Source organism: Acanthopagrus latus, chromosome 20 (assembly GCF_904848185.1).
Source record: "Acanthopagrus latus isolate v.2019 chromosome 20, fAcaLat1.1, whole genome shotgun sequence".
NCBI classification, from domain to species: Eukaryota; Metazoa; Chordata; class Actinopteri; order Spariformes; family Sparidae; genus Acanthopagrus; species Acanthopagrus latus.
Window position 1 is genome coordinate 4,416,465 of NC_051058.1, and position 16,951 is coordinate 4,433,415.

General features: G+C 41.3%; 1 protein-coding gene across 1 annotated transcript in view; it reads right to left on the bottom strand.

Annotated features, from left to right (window-relative positions):
- Nucleotides 1-16,951, bottom strand: part of fasn (fatty acid synthase) — a 47,979-nt gene that overhangs the window by 19,144 nt on the left and 11,884 nt on the right. Inside the window, exons 7-26 of the mRNA XM_037081059.1 lie at nt 16,504-16,619; nt 16,213-16,347; nt 14,879-15,341; nt 14,049-14,236; nt 12,102-12,291; nt 10,846-10,940; nt 9,047-9,181; nt 8,603-8,806; nt 7,476-7,591; nt 7,118-7,293; nt 6,785-6,976; nt 6,571-6,651; nt 5,836-6,021; nt 5,393-5,572; nt 4,983-5,186; nt 3,775-4,091; nt 3,262-3,663; nt 2,729-2,893; nt 1,322-1,437; nt 666-820 (exon numbers count right to left, since the gene is read on the bottom strand). Coding sequence (XP_036936954.1) covers nt 666-820; nt 1,322-1,437; nt 2,729-2,893; nt 3,262-3,663; nt 3,775-4,091; nt 4,983-5,186; nt 5,393-5,572; nt 5,836-6,021; nt 6,571-6,651; nt 6,785-6,976; nt 7,118-7,293; nt 7,476-7,591; nt 8,603-8,806; nt 9,047-9,181; nt 10,846-10,940; nt 12,102-12,291; nt 14,049-14,236; nt 14,879-15,341; nt 16,213-16,347; nt 16,504-16,619 — 3,816 coding nt within the window. The remainder of the gene's footprint in view (nt 1-665; nt 821-1,321; nt 1,438-2,728; nt 2,894-3,261; nt 3,664-3,774; nt 4,092-4,982; nt 5,187-5,392; nt 5,573-5,835; nt 6,022-6,570; nt 6,652-6,784; nt 6,977-7,117; nt 7,294-7,475; nt 7,592-8,602; nt 8,807-9,046; nt 9,182-10,845; nt 10,941-12,101; nt 12,292-14,048; nt 14,237-14,878; nt 15,342-16,212; nt 16,348-16,503; nt 16,620-16,951) is intronic.

A 16,951-nucleotide genomic window follows, 5' to 3' on the forward strand; every position in this document is an offset into this window, starting at 1 on the left:
TTCTTTATTTATCACGTGTGCCTTGTAAAATTTTAAAACTTTATTTTGTAGATTTCTGATGTATATATTTCTTTTTACATTGGTGGCATTCTCTGGACAGCAAAGGAGGAATTCTGTCTGAATTCTGCTGCAGCTAACTGCCTCTGTCTATACATATACAGACATTAAAACTGTGGTCAAAGGCTGGTATGATGTTGATATCGTGATCGATATTTCAGGTGAATTTTTTCAGAGAACTGCACACCTGTCAAGGAAAAAATAGGCATGACTGTGATTCTCTAGATGATGTGCCTCTACAGCCTCACATGAGACACACATGAGCTGTGCTGCTCATTCTGATTGTGGGACTGCTCTTATCCGTTTTCATGCCTGCCGAAGTGAATGGCAAGACACTGTGGAATGCACATCCGATATGTGCTCCATCCATTAGGCTACACTTTGTTATATGTGCAGGCAAAGCTGACAAGAGCTGCTGCTACAAGTATGTCCAATGCAGAAAAGAGGAAAATGTTGCTTCAGAACAATGCATGTAAAAGGTTGTAAAAAATGTAAACTGATCCACTGCATTCAAACTGCATACATATAAGGGTTAAGGTGGACAACAGAATCAGAAGCATATCAATCCATCTTAAATCATCATAAGTGATACATTGATAATTTTGTACCGTAAGGTATGAGCTGGTGCCTGAAGGCTCCCCAGTGTCCATCTCTGAACACATTCATGACCAGATCACCCTCAAGCACCTTCTGCAAAGACTTATCAGCTGGCTGGAGTCTTGGTGCCTCTGAAGCCTTGTTTAGATTGGACACAAACGCACAGCTGGTGAAAGAAGGGAAAAAGAGAGAAATTCATTAAAAAGGCAACACAGTACAAAAACTATTTGACTGGTCTGATTTACCAAATATGTGGATAAAAAGGTGTAAACTGTGATTTTGTTGTCATTTTCTATACATGCAGCATCTACTGCATGTCTGTCGATCCCGGGAGAGGAATCCCCTCCTGAGGTTTCTGCCATCTTTTAATTCTGACTGTTAAAAGGTTATTTTTTTTCCAATATGGCAAATTTTTCCAATCAAGTCAAGGGTCCAAAGACTGAGGATGTCATTTACTTTGAATCTCTGATCTTTGAATGCTGCGGCTTACTGTCTCTGTCTATACATATATAGACATTAAAATTGTGGAACAGTGGTGGCAGCTGTGTAAGCTGTTTATGTATGTTTGTGATTTTAACAAATGATACACTTTATGTACATTGTTCAAGCCAATTCTACTGCTGTTACACAATGGAAATTAGTATGTATGGTAGAGTATATTTCCTACCGTATTCGGTTGCCACCTGGTTCCTGCCGTAGACAGTTGACCATTCCCACAATGCCACAGTGAGCCTGAGAAGCAGTCAACCACACTGGACAGTCTGATGACTCCACCATCGTTGCCTGTAGCATATATCCACACAGTTATCCACAATTATGACTTAGGTCACATTTGTTGACGTAAAAAAAAAATAACAGCATATTCTATTTTTTATTCATCATTATCATTTAGGGCACAACTGATTAATCCGCCAGCCAATTATGGCCTATCTAAAAATAACTGGCCGATGACTTTTACTTTTCCTGATAAGGATGCAGGGAATATGACTTGGTTTCAATTTATAAAATTATTTGCCTGTGTTATTTATTTAAAGATGACATGTTTTGATAACGTTAAGCAAGAAAAGGCACTTCTGGTCGGAGTTTGGTTCAGAATGACTTAATGGTTCACAATGATAGTGTAGAGAAAATGTGAGGAGCAGAGCATTTAAAATAATGTCTTGCCAGTGACTTTATTTGTTATGTTGCTTATGTACCTAACTATTACATTAATATAAAGATGATAATGAATTTATCATTTGTAAATACAAGCTATATTCATGTAGACATGCCTTGGAGTAAAATAATGCTTAATGTCTTAGTTTCAAAATTCGCCTACATATCTTAAGACATGTTTGTAACACTTGATTTTTTTAATCAGCTAATATATTGGTATCGGTATATTGTTCTTTTCACGCAAAGACTGTAGCTCAAAAAGCTTTATATGACAAAAGGATAAAAACAGAAAAAACACACAGTGTAAGCACAACTTTATAATTTTAAGAAATAAAACCAGAAGAAGCACAGGTTGAAATAAAATGAAGCACATACAGATAAAACATTAGATATTTAAATGGCATAAAATGTCAATTAAAAAACAGAGTGTGGGACACGGTGAGGCCTGCATACGTAGTTAGTTGAAGTAGTGAAAGGCTAGTTTGAGAGATAGAAGATGTATTTCTAGGTGTTGTTTAAAGGGCTCAATAAAGCCTGCCTCTCTGAAATATTTAGGTAGGTTGTTCCACAGTTTGGGAGTATAGCTAGAAAAACCTGGCATTTCAAATTTTCTTTTTGGTGGTTTTGAAAAATCAAGCAACAGAGGATCATGAGGAATCATACAGCCACAAGAATCTATGATGTGGGTCGGTCCCACGTCAACTTTGTTTTTGTGAGCTGTCTAGAAGGAGAATTTTGGATTTACTCAATTTACTTTTTATTAAGTGACAAGTTCATTCCAATAGTCTAGTCTAGTCCAAACATTAAAAAAAAGAAAAATACTTTCATTTTGCCTGCCATTTTGACTTGAAAATGTTTTTTTAAGGACACTCAGGACACATTTCAAAAGACAGACATATTCAGAATGTTATGAACTCACCTTGAGTGTCTCCACCCACTTGTAGTCTGTGCTTTCCACAGGTAGGAAGACTGGCTTTTTACTCGGAGAGGGACAGCGACAAAGAAAGAGGGCTGAGCCATAGAAAGACTTCCTGACAGCTACGAGGTTAAGAGAGGCCTCAGAGAACACCTTCTCCCATTCAGTCTGGCAAAAAGAGGAAGTTAAATCAGCTAAACATCACCTCCCATCACAAAATCAATCTGATGTTAGCATTTTAGCTACTGGATCAGAACACATAACTTAAAATAAGGTTTTTGCTTTGGGGATGTTTAAATTGTGCAAATTGACAGAATAATGGTTCTATCAAACTGAAGAACTATTTTTATTCTAAGAAACCCCAACATTTTGCAGAGGCCCTGAGGGGACATGGGCACAAAAGAAAGGTCATTACATTTCTGGTGAGCATGAGTCAATATCGCAAGAGCACCAAAAATGTTTCACATAAAAGATTATTATTGTTAAAAAAAAGTACTAAGTAAGTACTAAATAACTCAAATACCGTCCCCACTGACCTGTGTAAGTAGTCCTCGGTGCTGGCTGCTGCTCTGGGCAGTGCTGGAGAGGAAGGCAACTGTTTCCCCAAGAGTCTCTCCCTTCAACAGGGTGTGAAGGAGTATGAAGCCTCCTTGTTTGGCTCCAGAAGCCAGATTTGTAACCAGCAGTCCAGGATCTGTCCTTAGAGGGCCCCAGGAGTGGTTACACAACACCAGATCTGCCCCTCCTATGCCTCCTGGAGCTGGGCCCATCAGTGGGTCCCACTGAGCTGAGGTGACTGCAAGCTCTTCCAAAGTGGCCTGATGGGGGGTAAGAAGATCCAGGCGGGTCGCTGTGGCAGTGTAATCCACACGTAGCATGGGCTGGATGTTGAGGAGGGCGACCACACGAGGGAAGAGTTGGCCATCATTGGAGAGAGCCTGGCAATGGATGTAAAAGTAAAGAGCGTTAACAACTGCAAATATTCTGTGACTGGGGCATAATTCAGCCATTCTGCAGGTTCTGGAGTTTTATCTAGTTTTTTAGTCTACCTCCAGGACTTTGATCTTGCCAGGCATGCTGTTTTCTATGGTGGTGTCCAGGCAATGTCTTAGGGCTGGACTGTCAACAAGGCCCTGCAGCAGACTGTCCTGCAGTAGACACACCCTCTCCTTCTCCACCATTTGTTCCAGCTCAGACTGAAGGTTCCCATTGAGCTCCAGGCGGCAGAGCAGGGCCAGCAAGCGCACCAGGCTGGGCTCAGAGGGCTCGGCACTGGGAAGAGGGCCGTCTGATTCCCCTTGTAGTCCAGGTATGGAGAGCTTGACACCATGAGGGGCCAGTTTATGCTGAAGTCTGGAGATTAAACCTGGATGGAGAGTACAGAGGGTTCAAATGCCATCTTAAATACTATTTATTTCATTTCATTTAGTAATATGTTCCTTAACTTTTGAGAACCCATCTCCTTTTAGAGCCCAGTGATACTAGCAGAAATGAAAGATTATGGTGATAGCTGCTTTGGTATCATTTTTCCTCACAAAAGTCAGCAGTGTTAAAAAAGAACTTGTAAACATTATGTGCAGATGCTGAAAAAAGTACTCAGATATAGTGATCAAAGACGAGCTCTTATAAGATTTCTGTTAAACCCCCCCTTAGATTAATAGGGGGAAACTTTTAAATGAAAAAAACAAAACAAAAACAAAACAAAAAAAAAACACACGGATCAACATCATAATGTGTATCACCATGCCTATTTTGGTTCCGCAGCACGGAAATGACACATTGGTGCGGCTTCACATCTGCTTGGTACAGTAAGAACAAAGAAAGGCGGAGAAAAGGCGAGCCTCTGCGTGAAAAGTTGACTTGCCCTCCATACAGGACTTGTACCTTTCAAGGGTCAGGAAATGGGCACGTAACAGACTCTGCAGACCACTTCACCCCCAGACACAAACCGTTCAAGCCTTGTCAGACTATCACTCTGATGAAAACTTAACAGTCAGAAAAACCCCTGTGCATTAACCCCTGACCCCTGCCTCTTTTCACACATGCAAATACTGTTAGAATCTCTTTAGTACATTGAGAGCAAAAGAAGCCGACTCTGATTCTGTACTTTGCTCACAAATATGTTTATGTACTAGAGACCATTATATTAGTTCAATTTAAACATTTTTAGCTCTTGATAGATTAATAGATTAATGATGTCCCCTAAAGTAATTAAGTGATAAAACCACAAAGATGACAGAGTGTTTATTTGTTGTACCTTTGCAAAGTCTCAGCTGCTCTGAGAGTTTCCCATTGGCCGAGAGGCAGTCTGTCTTCACATATGGAACAAACACGAACTCCTCCAGGGTGGGGGGACTCTGCTGCTGCTGCCGACGGGGTGCCACAGTAGCATGCAGTCCGCAGATCTGGACTCCCCCAGCAACAACGGAGTCAAAGCAACGGTTTATGTGGACATCTGTGGCTACAGGTATGAGAGGAAAGAGATGTAAAGGTTTGATGTGGAGCATAGATATACAGACATACAAAAAGTAAGCATGTTTCTATTCAGATTGAACAACTGCAACTGGAATGAGATGATAAACTAGAAAGCATGACTGTGATTATTCATTTTGATTATTATCAATATGGATCATAGAAAATCAATTGTGATTAAATTGATACACACACCTTGTTTTCCATCTGTGTAGTCATAGACCATCCCCAGATGAACAGCTGGATCAACACAGACTGAGCGGATCCTTGTTGGCAATCGCAGACTACGGCCGGACAGTCCAACCACCGACATCTGCAGCATGGTGTCCAGAAAGGTCACCCAGTTTCCTGTCCACTGCAGTTTCCCGCTGTCACCTAAAAACAGCCAATCAACATGACAGTGGCCAGTTGGCAAACACAACGTATACTCTAACAATACTTATGTTTGGGAAATTCAGTGGATAACATAAATACAGCATAGAGGTGACTTATTGTCTTTTATAATATTTCATAATGACCAATAATTCAAAAAAGCATTGTGAGAGGTCTTGTGAAAATATCTAATATCAAATGAAAGCTTTCTGTGCCAAAAGACCAAGAAAAAAGGTTTCAAAAACACAAACAAACATTACTGTTACCTGCATTGTTGGACTCTAAGATGCCTTGGAAGGTCTTCCCATAGTCATAGCCGCGCAGTCGCAGCTCTTTGTAGATGTCACGTGCTGCAAGCTTCATCTTGGGGTCACCGCTGTTGTGGCCAGCTTGATGCCTTATCTGATGATGAAACGAATCGAGAGGTGCGTCCTCCAGAATGCTCACCTTACCTGAAAATCACATGCAGAACATGAGGCAGAGATTTCTGGGAGGACTGAAGGATTTTCACATGTTCACTGATGCAAAGTTTTAGTTGGCTCAACTTTAAATCATCTCTCTGTAATCACCTTTTTTAATGCAGGCCTAAAATGCACATATAAGAATTAAAATGAAGACGGGATCATAACAGGTGGTAGGACATCCGCAGTTGAAAAATAAGATACTGACAATAAGACCACCTCACTTGCACAGATGATCAGAAACTTTAAATATGTTGGAATAATTCAGGGTTATCCAGGTTTCTTACGTTCCATATTATATCCCTCATGAGTAAGCCCAGGACAAATCACAATACAGACTCTAGTCCTTGTTAGGGTAACAATAGACAAACCATAAGATGCTGAAGACAGGACATCGACCAGAGGTAGTATTAGTGACGATGATTTAAGTTCAATTTAAAATCAACTATTCAATTTTTTAAAAAAAGAATAATTATGATAAAAAGAAATGTGCCAGGTGTGTTTGCACTGTCAAACAGAATATGAACAAAACCTACATACCACTAACTGCCAGGTTCCCATTCTCTGACACCTCAAACTTGTTGGTGGCAGGCATGAGACGCACCTCCAACTGGACAGAGCCTGAGAGGAAGAAGACAGACAAATAGGCAAAATCAGATAAACATTGAACTAGAATTTAAGCAGCTCCTCAGTCCAACACAGTCAAAGATATGACCCCACCACGGTGCTCAAACCCCTGCTGCTCTTCTCTCACCTGTCTTTGGCAGGATGGTGGCCCTATGGATGGTGACATCTTCAAAGGTTACAGGGGTATTTTCCATGACAACCCCAAGATTCCTCACCAAGGTACGCCAGGCCAGCACCAGGTAACCCGTCGCCGGGTAGAGGACACGCCCATCGATGCAGTGTCCAATCAGGTAAAAGTCTGGAGACTCTGGGTTTATGTCTGTTGTTGGTCAAGAACATTTGGACACAGAGCACACCAATAGGTCATATGCAATGCCAAAACACTGTTTAATTATTTTTCTTTAACAGGCTATGACACACAAGGGTGGGACTACTTTTCAACCTAGATTTACATCCTTACCGATGTTATAGACAGTGGCAGAATTAGATCCTCCTGAGCCAGAGGGAAAATCCTCTGTCTTGGGGACATCCCAAGTTTGGGCATGGTCCCACTGCACCAAGGGGGAGATCAGAGGGGTACCAACTGGTACAGGGTACTTCACTTCTGGATAGAGCTTGTTAGCATCCACGTTGATGCTAAAGAAGTGCATTAAAAAATAATACGCTAATTATCAATTATTGGCAACCTGAATCTAGAGTACTCAAAGTGGAAAGCTGAACAGCAGGCTTCATTGCAAAGCCCATCCAGAAAAGATCCACCTGCAACTAGACCAATACACAGTCAATCAGTAAATGCAGAAAAAGTGAGATTTACTGACCCATTCATGTAAATTTTGCCAATGTTTGAGAGGAAGAACTCAAGGTTGTTGGTGTGGCCTCTCTTCATCAGGGGGAGGATGGAACATGTGGGCTTCAAGCCACGCTTCAGGATGGCCTGTGCAGAAAAAATGTATGAGTAGTCAGACATACATCATCCCATATACATGGCATTTACAGGTTGACAACAGGTGGGTGCACACTCCTATGGCGCCACACCCCGACATACATGGAGCGAGGGTGCGTACATCGCTGCTTTCAGTTTTAATTCTTTTTTTTCCCTTTCCCAATGGACACTGTCATGCAGTGCACACAGTTCACCCTCCTTTTTTGTCCTGCCTCAAGTTGCTAATTTAAGTAAATGAGTGTAATAAAAAGGACAGTTTTTTCATCCTAAAACCAGTTACCAGTAGGATTAATTGATGACTGAGAGAAGCCATTCACAAACTCAAATGATGATGTTTGCATCGCTGCTGATGCAGCATGTATGTGTGTCAAACGTCTAGCACACACAACCCACGTTATGTCATCTAATAGACACATGATGTTTTTCCCATTACAACTGCTGGTCTGGCTCTACTCAGTTTGACTCGGCACATCAACCCAGCATGGCAGAAAAGACTAACCGTTTGAAAGTTTGTCTCTAGTGACATGCCTTTCATGTGTACTGGTCAAAGCAGCGACTGTAAACGCTTTTCCTCTTCACGGTCCTATCAAAAAAGCTGCAAACAAAGCTTTACTAATACAGTGGCAAACACATTCACTTTCCTACAAATTTTTCACAATAAAACTCCTCTATCTAGTCATTAAAAAGCCTTTATGATGAAGAAGGTGAATCAGGAAATGCTGTGTTTTCACCAACAGCCTAACTTAACATGACTCAAGAAATGGCTAAAACCAAACGCAATTAAAGAGTAAAAACAGCAGACATCTAATAGTAAAAACAGAGATAACCTAAACTAAATCCGCCGTTCTGTCAGGTTTCCTGCACAGACCTGAGGTGAGTCTTGCAGCGCAATACAGGCTCGTTTGATGGAAAGATGGGGGTCATTGTCATGAGATGTTTGATAAAATGCTAAAACTCCTGCTTTTCTGATGGAATGGTCTATCAGCAACTTGGTGAGCATACCTGCAGTAGAGCATGAGGCGCTATCTCCACCACCACAGCATTTTCTGGCACCAGACTGAGAGCCTCCTGGAACAGCACGGGGCTCACGAGGTTGTTGACGTGGTAGTCAGCCGAGCTGTACAGAGCCAGTGGAGAGTCCCACTCAGACTTAGGGATGCTGGTGCTCACCCAACGGGATGAACGCTTCCGCGGCTCCTTTATCACCTGCACACAGGATGTTGAATTTGCAGGATGCAAAACAGAGTTAGACTCTGATGAGATGATGAAGAATTTAATTAAATAATTAAGTAAGTAATTAGCTAATATTATGTGTGTAAGACAGAAAACACTGTGAAATAGTGCATTTCATATAGAATATCACAACATTAAATCAAAGTGGGATTGTATGACTTTAACAGCAGGGGTCACTGTTGCATATTGCTTAAACACATCAGAGCTACATACCTTCTTCAGAGCAGCCAACAAGGTTGGGGCAATGGAGGCCATGTAGTAGGAGTGGAAAGCTACACCAGCGCTGCGCACCTCCTTTGCGAACACTCCCTGCTCTTTCAGCTCCGACACGAATTTACTAATTGCGTCCTGATGAAAAACACACATTTGTCAAGTCCCATCACTGGGGAAAAAATAGTCTGGTAAAAGTTAATATAATCATAGCCACTTTCATACTTGAGCCCTTTTCAAGGAGAGTTGAGCATTATCGCTGTAGCGGCAGTTCGCTAATTACAGGACAGTAACTACTATAACACAATAATGTAAGGAGAGAAATACTTGGTGAGTTAAAGATTTTTGCCGGGGACAGATGCTGTTTTTTTTAGCAGAAATATGACGAAGAATCAGTAGGACAGACACTTCTCCACTTATGGTTCACCACTGCTTCAATGTGTGAACACACCTGACAATCTCCTCTTGTTTGCTGCATGTGTGACCAAGCAAATGTGGACAATATCTGATTCGATTCTCTGGATACTGTCAAGAGTTCGTACATGAAAGAGGCTAATGTTTACATTTGATAACAGAGTTGCTATGTTTGTACAGCCTGACGATTCTTCACCTTCTTCTCCTCCCCCTGGTCTGTTTTTGTCACAAAAAGTTAAACTCTAAATCTAAAAGCGAAAGTCTTGTAGGTTTGCTGACCAGTTTGAATAGCTATGTGTGAAAATGTCCACAATGGTGTTCTTTCATACCCCTAGTAGGCTATTCGGCAAAAGCATTGGTAACATTAATATTCTGCTCACTACCTTCCCTTCCCTTCTCTCATGTAAAGCAGGTTCCCAGTTGTTGGGACAGTCTCAAATTCAGGTTCTCTCTGTGTTAACAGTGCTGTCTAAGACATAGGGCTCTATCTATAGACTTTCTATAGCACATGGTCTTAAGTACAAGGGGCTCGTCTGTTCCGGACCTGTCCATTTTGTGAGTTAAAAGGCGGATAATCTAGGTACAAAGTGAGGTGCATGGCACAGAGGGGGTGTTTTTTGACTCTGAATTAGTCACGGGTGTTTTTTGGTGGAACGCATTCTGAGCGCTGTCTCCCATTTCCTGTTATGGCCAGGTGCACCAGGACCTGGAGATTATTTAACAGCAATTCAGCGGCATCTTCAGTGAGGGACAGGATCCTCTGCCCTGCCATTTCACAATCATCTGTCCCATCAACAACTGTTTCACTGCATATGAAAAAATACACTGACATTAAACTGAGGTGGAGGATCACTGCAGCCTGTTCCCTCTGTGTGTCTGTTGATCACGCAGGAGTCATAATCATCCTGATCAGTAACAGGTGGGTTGAGAGGGATGAAGTACATCCTTAATGAGGAAAATATTAATGAGACTACCTGCAGTGATCCTCCTGCAGCAGAAACAATGTGTGTATTTCAACAATAATTTGTGCATTTGCGCAAGAGGGACAGCTGATAAACTTTATTGATTATTTAAAACTCTTGACCTGCTGACAGGTTCGGTTAGTTATTTAGTATTCATTTATCAACCCTTTTTGTTGCTGCTGTCCCTTTCTGCTGCCTTGAGATAGCAATTCACCATCTGTGCACCTGAACACACCTCACTTAAAGACCAACATGCCTATGGGCGCACAGGTGGGCACAAACACATTTGCCATTTACACAACATGGGTGCTGGCTTTGAAAATTACAACTGTGTTGGTCTGAAACGAGCAATTACGCTTGCGCTGCGCTGCGCCCTGCTTTGCACCTAGCATAAGACAGAGCCCATAGTGTCATAGAATGTTTCACCTGAGGACCGGAGATTGTTACAGTGTCCTCAGCATTGTGGCAAGCTGGGACAACTCCCTGAGGGCACTGAGTCAGGCATTCCTTCCAAGTCAACCCTGGAACACAGACAGCAAACACAAAGGAAAAAACATGCACAGAAACTAAATAAATGTGAACAAACAATAAAAACTACAAACAGAGTAAATTCCAAGTTGGAAAAGCTGTCATAGATTTGCACATCGATTTGTTGGGATTTCTTCGTCTTCTCAAATAGAAGTTACACTACAGAATGGGATCGATCAAGTACCTCTTTCTTCCACAGGTGACTCTTATCTGACCTGTGCATTTGCTGACCCCTGTTACTGTTATCAACCAGTAACAATACCGGGGAATTTAGTAGCATTATTATTATTTTTTTTTTTTTTTTGGAAATATGCTATCAAGATTCAACATGTGGCTCTGCTGCATTATTAAGAGCAAGCTAGGTTTCTTCACATTTTACATTTGGCTGTCAAGTCCGATCATATTTTTAAGAACCAAATTAACTGATTCATTAATTCTGATTCAGAATTAAAATGAATGATGTGGTTTGTTTGATGAGTCAAACTGACCACTGAAAAGAGGTTTTTCAGACATTTCTGTCTGAAATGTCTGTGTAAACCAAGGACTGATTTTGGACAGGAATTCAAAATCATACCATACAATCAACATTCACTATCCTTGAGTAACAAGCACACAATAGTTGACATTTTAGTTAGTGTTATACATAATCATTTCCAAATTTAATTGGCAAGTGTATAGACATCTAGACACCCATCGCATGGGTGTCCAGGGCAGGTACCCAATTTTTTACTACTAAATTAAACACAGTAAGGAAAAATGTCTGATTAACAAATTAAACACACAATAAATGATTGGCTTGTTTATACGAAAACCCCAAATAATCTATATCTCTACAGAGAAAAAAAGATAGCCTGGTTGATACAATCTTCATTTTCAGTGATTCCGATGTCTGTGATGTTTCTGAAACAGTATATTCTTGTAAAACCCTTGGTGGAAACAGGAATCTAAAACTATTAACCCTCCTTCACACACACTGATAAGAACTCACTCGTCTCATTTGGATGACAGACATGACATTTACATACTTTGTCTAGACTCTGAAGTTTTTCATTCCAAGCAAGCACATCTCACAATTAATTCCTTCTCTCAATACAATGTGCTTATTCTGTGACACCAGCTGTTTGATATGGAAAAGAATCTCTGCTCTCTCTTACCAACTGCAGCCATTCCTCCAGGAGGAAGTTTGGCCTCCTTGATGCAGATGCCTCTCCAGTAGGCAGCAAGGACAGCCTCACTGTGGCTAAGGGAACCATCAGCGTAGCCACAGGCCAGCTCCCCCACCGAGTGCCCTATGATGCCATCAGGCTTCAGACCCAGCTTAGTGAGCAGATCGATCTCAGCTATCTGTAAGAATGTGAGCCACAGAAAACACATATGGTTATTTCCATTTCTTTGTTGGACCTCCTTGTTTTATAACATAACCTCAGCCAAATCAAATGTGCTCTATACCTATTTGCCTAGCAAGTGTTGGGGCCCATAGATGTGGTCATTCATTACAGATTTCAAAATGGACTCTAAACTGGACTCAGTTTCCCACAATTCCCCAGTCTTCACAACTATGTCCAAAACTCAAGCACTTTCCTTTGGTCCCTCTCTTTTGCCTGCCCTCAAGTGCTGTTCTCCACCTCTATCCCCACGGGGCTGCCTGCCCTCAAGATCTCCTCTTCTGAATTCTTCTGGGCCAGCTGCTGCTGGGAGCTACAAGCTAAATCTGCAGTAGGCCCAAAGAACATCTCCTCACTGCATAAACACAAGGTCCTGCAAGTATTCCAGATCAGTTAGCACCAGCAGCTGCAACGCAAAACTTGCCAGCTAACTCCACAATCTGAGAAACACAAAGCAAGTTAGCACAGAGTTGCTAACCTTGCAGAGGAAAGGAGTGAACAGTTTACTCCATCTGCTGTCTTTCATCAGACCTTGCACAGCAAGAACATTGTTCAACATTGCTTGGCTCATCAGCTAGTTTGATGATGGTTGAATGATGCTTCAAACAGACCCAGGGTCTTTGCACGCGACTAACATTCTTCTCTAACCTGGCATCACATCACGGACAGACACAGGCACACATACACACACACACACACTCAGCAGCAATATGACTAAACAACCAGATGGAATTTTTATAGAAGCTGGTGATTTAATCAAACAAACCTCTTAACTGTTTTACCTATATTCCATCAGCATGTCTAGATCCACACCAAAGAAAGAAATATCCTGGATCCTGCTGTGTGGCAAAAACGCATGTTTTTCTCATTAATTTGAATGAGGGAAGTGTTGTTGCTTTGGTGTAGCTGGGCACAGGGCCCCCCCGAAAAAGAGGGCAGCTAGCAAAAAAAGTTAAAGACGCAACTTTTGGCGAAATGCAGCCCAATCTCACATCCATAAGCTTGGCCAACCACGTAAGCTTGAATGACTGAAACCACAGATTTGCGTCGCATTCTCGTTGTTTACCATTATTTCCAATCCATCGATGGGGGCCAAAACAATCATTAGCAGGATCAAAATGTGAACAAGATAGCAGCTTCTCCTTTTGACAAACTCATCAGCAAAGGGTTCCAACATGTCGCAAAAATGGCACTGCCGCACAAACCTGCAGCGTTTTGCTGCACCACCTGATCTGATCTGAATGTACCCTTAAAGAGTGGACAGATGAAGCGACAGCAGCCCCACAGGATAGCCTGCATGTAGAACAAAGCCTTAATGCAGCCTCCATCACTAACAAAGCCTGGTAAACAAACTGTCCATCATCAGTTCTGATACATCATAAGCTGATTCAAGCCCCTCCACACTGTGGAGCTAAGCGTTAGCTATGTGAGCGTAAAATAAGCCACTGAGTGATAGGAATGCGACCATTGTGTTGCCATAATTTTATGCGTGACTGGTTGGAGACTTATGGTTAATGAATTTGGGGAACCCCTTGATACAGGCAAAACTTGTTTGTAAACCATTTTTCCATGCACATTAAACATGCAAGCAAAGTTTTCAAGCATGTTTAGGCCCTAAAAAATGTGATACATTTTTGTTAAGACTAATACAAACTTCTTGCATTTCAACAGGGTCCTAAACAGAATCAGCCCTTGCATCCCAAATATTTACTATACCTGTATTGCAGCGAGGCTAACAAAGGAATGAACAGTATCTTCAAAAGTGGAGTCATCTGCCTCCATGAGTAGGCGAGACACAACCAGACCAGTGTCCTTCAGGGCTGCATCTGACCGCAGGATGGACTCTCTGAAGTCTGGCAGTTGCATGAGACTGCGGCCCATACCAGCCCATTGTGTTCCCATACCTGTGATAGATACAACAGTCACTCACTTTAATTAAGCACTAAGTACTAATTAACTAATTAAGCACAATACACTGTTCACAGAAAAGACCTGTCTGAGGAGATCTTAATTTTTCAACAATCCCATTCCAAAAACTAAATCCAAGTGGCCAGTATTTGCACTGGTGTCCAAGATGATGTTCGATTCTACTCAAGTTGGTTCACCCAAATTACAAATTCTTAATTATGACTCTCGGTATCTTTCAATGAAGTTAATTTTGGTTTACCAGTGTTGTATTAAAAGTTACTGCTAATTAACTGAATTTTAAGAAAATGTTTGGTGATAAAATAACTCAGATTCCCACAGATGTATAAATGATAATTTAAACATGATTCATAAAGCATCATCATACATTTTTCAACTGACTTTGATTGACAGCTGTGTTTCCCCCACATATTTCCTTTTCCTTTTCTAAAAATGATAACCCTGACTCTGTATTCAACAATGCTTGCTTCAGTATTGACATCAACCCAATGCCTGATCTGACTGTTTAGCTTACATATTCAGGTGCAAGTTCCTTGTTTATATGCTTTACTTGCAAACCCATTCTTCATAAAACTAAAATCTATTGTTTTGCCTAATTGTTTATTCGTTTGATGACTTACCTGAACAGATGTACCATAGTGGTCTGCCAGTGGCCTGCACCTGCTGCACCTCAGTGACATCTGTCTGAGAGCCAATCAGAGTGTAGCCCCTGTAGGGCATGCTGGCAGCAGGAATTCCTGCCACCTCATTAAGCAAAGACAAGAAGTTGTCATCTGCAGTGTGCTCCTTCCCCTTTTGAAGCATGGTGTTTACTGCAGCCTCTGTACGGCCACAAGCCTGAAGCATTCTGGGAACCATCCTTGGTGGTGCAGTCACATCAGCTGATTTCTCAGCTGGACGAAGGATCACATGAACATTGGAACCTCCAAATCCAAAGGAGTTGATGCCTACAATGCCACGTTGAATAGTAGTAGGCCGGTCAACAACTTGAACCCTACCATCAGTGAGGGCGGGAATGTCTGGGTTAGGATTGTTGAAGTGCAGGTTGGGCGCCCAGACCCCTTTCTCCAAAGAAAGCAACACCTTTGTCAAGGATGAAAAATAACAAACAAAAGAAAAACAAATTTGAGATCAAGAGCAGAATCTTAATTTGAAATATCTAAAACAGCTCATTAACAATTCCTTTGCATTTGTTAATTTTGTGTCAAAGACGCCCAGCCTCTTTCCATTTTGAAAATAAGAGACATACTGCCGTAAAAACTCACTGTGATTCATTTCTCATGAAGGTAAACTATCTCATATAGTATGAGATTTAGTATATTTAGTATACATTATATTGTATGTGTGCAAATAGGAACTGAATTTCGTCCAAACTAAAATTTTCATACTGGGAGCTTGCTTTTACTGCACAAGTTAAAAAACACCAGTGAAGACACCATCTTATTATTAAACTTTCACTTTGTGCAATAGTCACGAAATATCTTGCTTAACTCCTTCTGTATCTGCCCAGTCAAGTTGGAAGGACCAGCCATAAGAATGTATATGTCACCTATGTCCACCTTTAACAGCTTGACAATGCCAGAAATGTTGTTGTATAGTGTATAGTATGTTGTAAGTCCGAAAAGGGCTCAACCATCTGAAGTTCTCTTTTTTTAATTCCTCACAACAACTGTCATTATTATTGTGTGCACAACCAAGTACGACATTAAAATTATCCTCCAGGGGGAAAAAAAATCTACATTATTATCCCCAATTCTACAATTATTTGTGTACAAAGACACAGAAAAGATACAGAGTTCTTGCAGAGATTAGAAATGCAGTGGGGTGCAGCCAGCCACCATTCTAGTGTACACACTGAAGAGGTAGAAAAATACTGTCACTGCATTTATGGTATAAAAAAACACATATCAAGCCTCAAATTAAAGAAAGAATCAAACAAAAAGCAGAATTTTACCTTGGCCAGGGCAGCCATACCAGAGGCTGGTTCTGGATGGCCCATGTTAGACTTGGTGGAGCCAATAAGCAGAGGCTCTCGCTGTGACTGACAAAACACATTGACGATGCCATTCACTTCCTGTGGGTCGCCAACCTGTGGGTAGATATGAGATGATGCAGAGACATTCCTGGTTAGTGATGTTAGACAAGTGTGTAGATGACTTTATTCATTTTCAGATTTTAAAAAAGCAGCATGCATTCATGAATGTCTGTTATCAACTATACCAACTAGACTGGTGTATGCACTGACCTTTGTTCCTGTGCCATGGGCTTCAATATATTCAACCTGCTCTGGCATTATATTTGCCTCCTGGTAGAGAGAACCAACCAGCCTCTGCTGCATCTCACCTGAAGGAAACGTTACACCTGAGGGGCAAATAAGAACGTGTGAGGACAAGTATCATATGCCATACAGTGCTACCGCACGACAGTTGATATTTAAGCTCAACTCTGTGGTTGTCAGATAGCTCCTTCTGAGGTGCAACTGAATTCCTATGATGATAAAAGAAAGCGTGCGTATCATCAAAACAACACTGAAACAACTGATTGATACATGGATGGAGAAACTCAGTCAGAAGCAGTATTGCCAACTGATTCAATTCAGGAGACAAAAGTAAATTAGCTAGCTTACAAATTATGGATAGACAGTTGAAGGACCACACTAGCCAATTTTATTTGTTTTCTTCTGCCCTTTCATA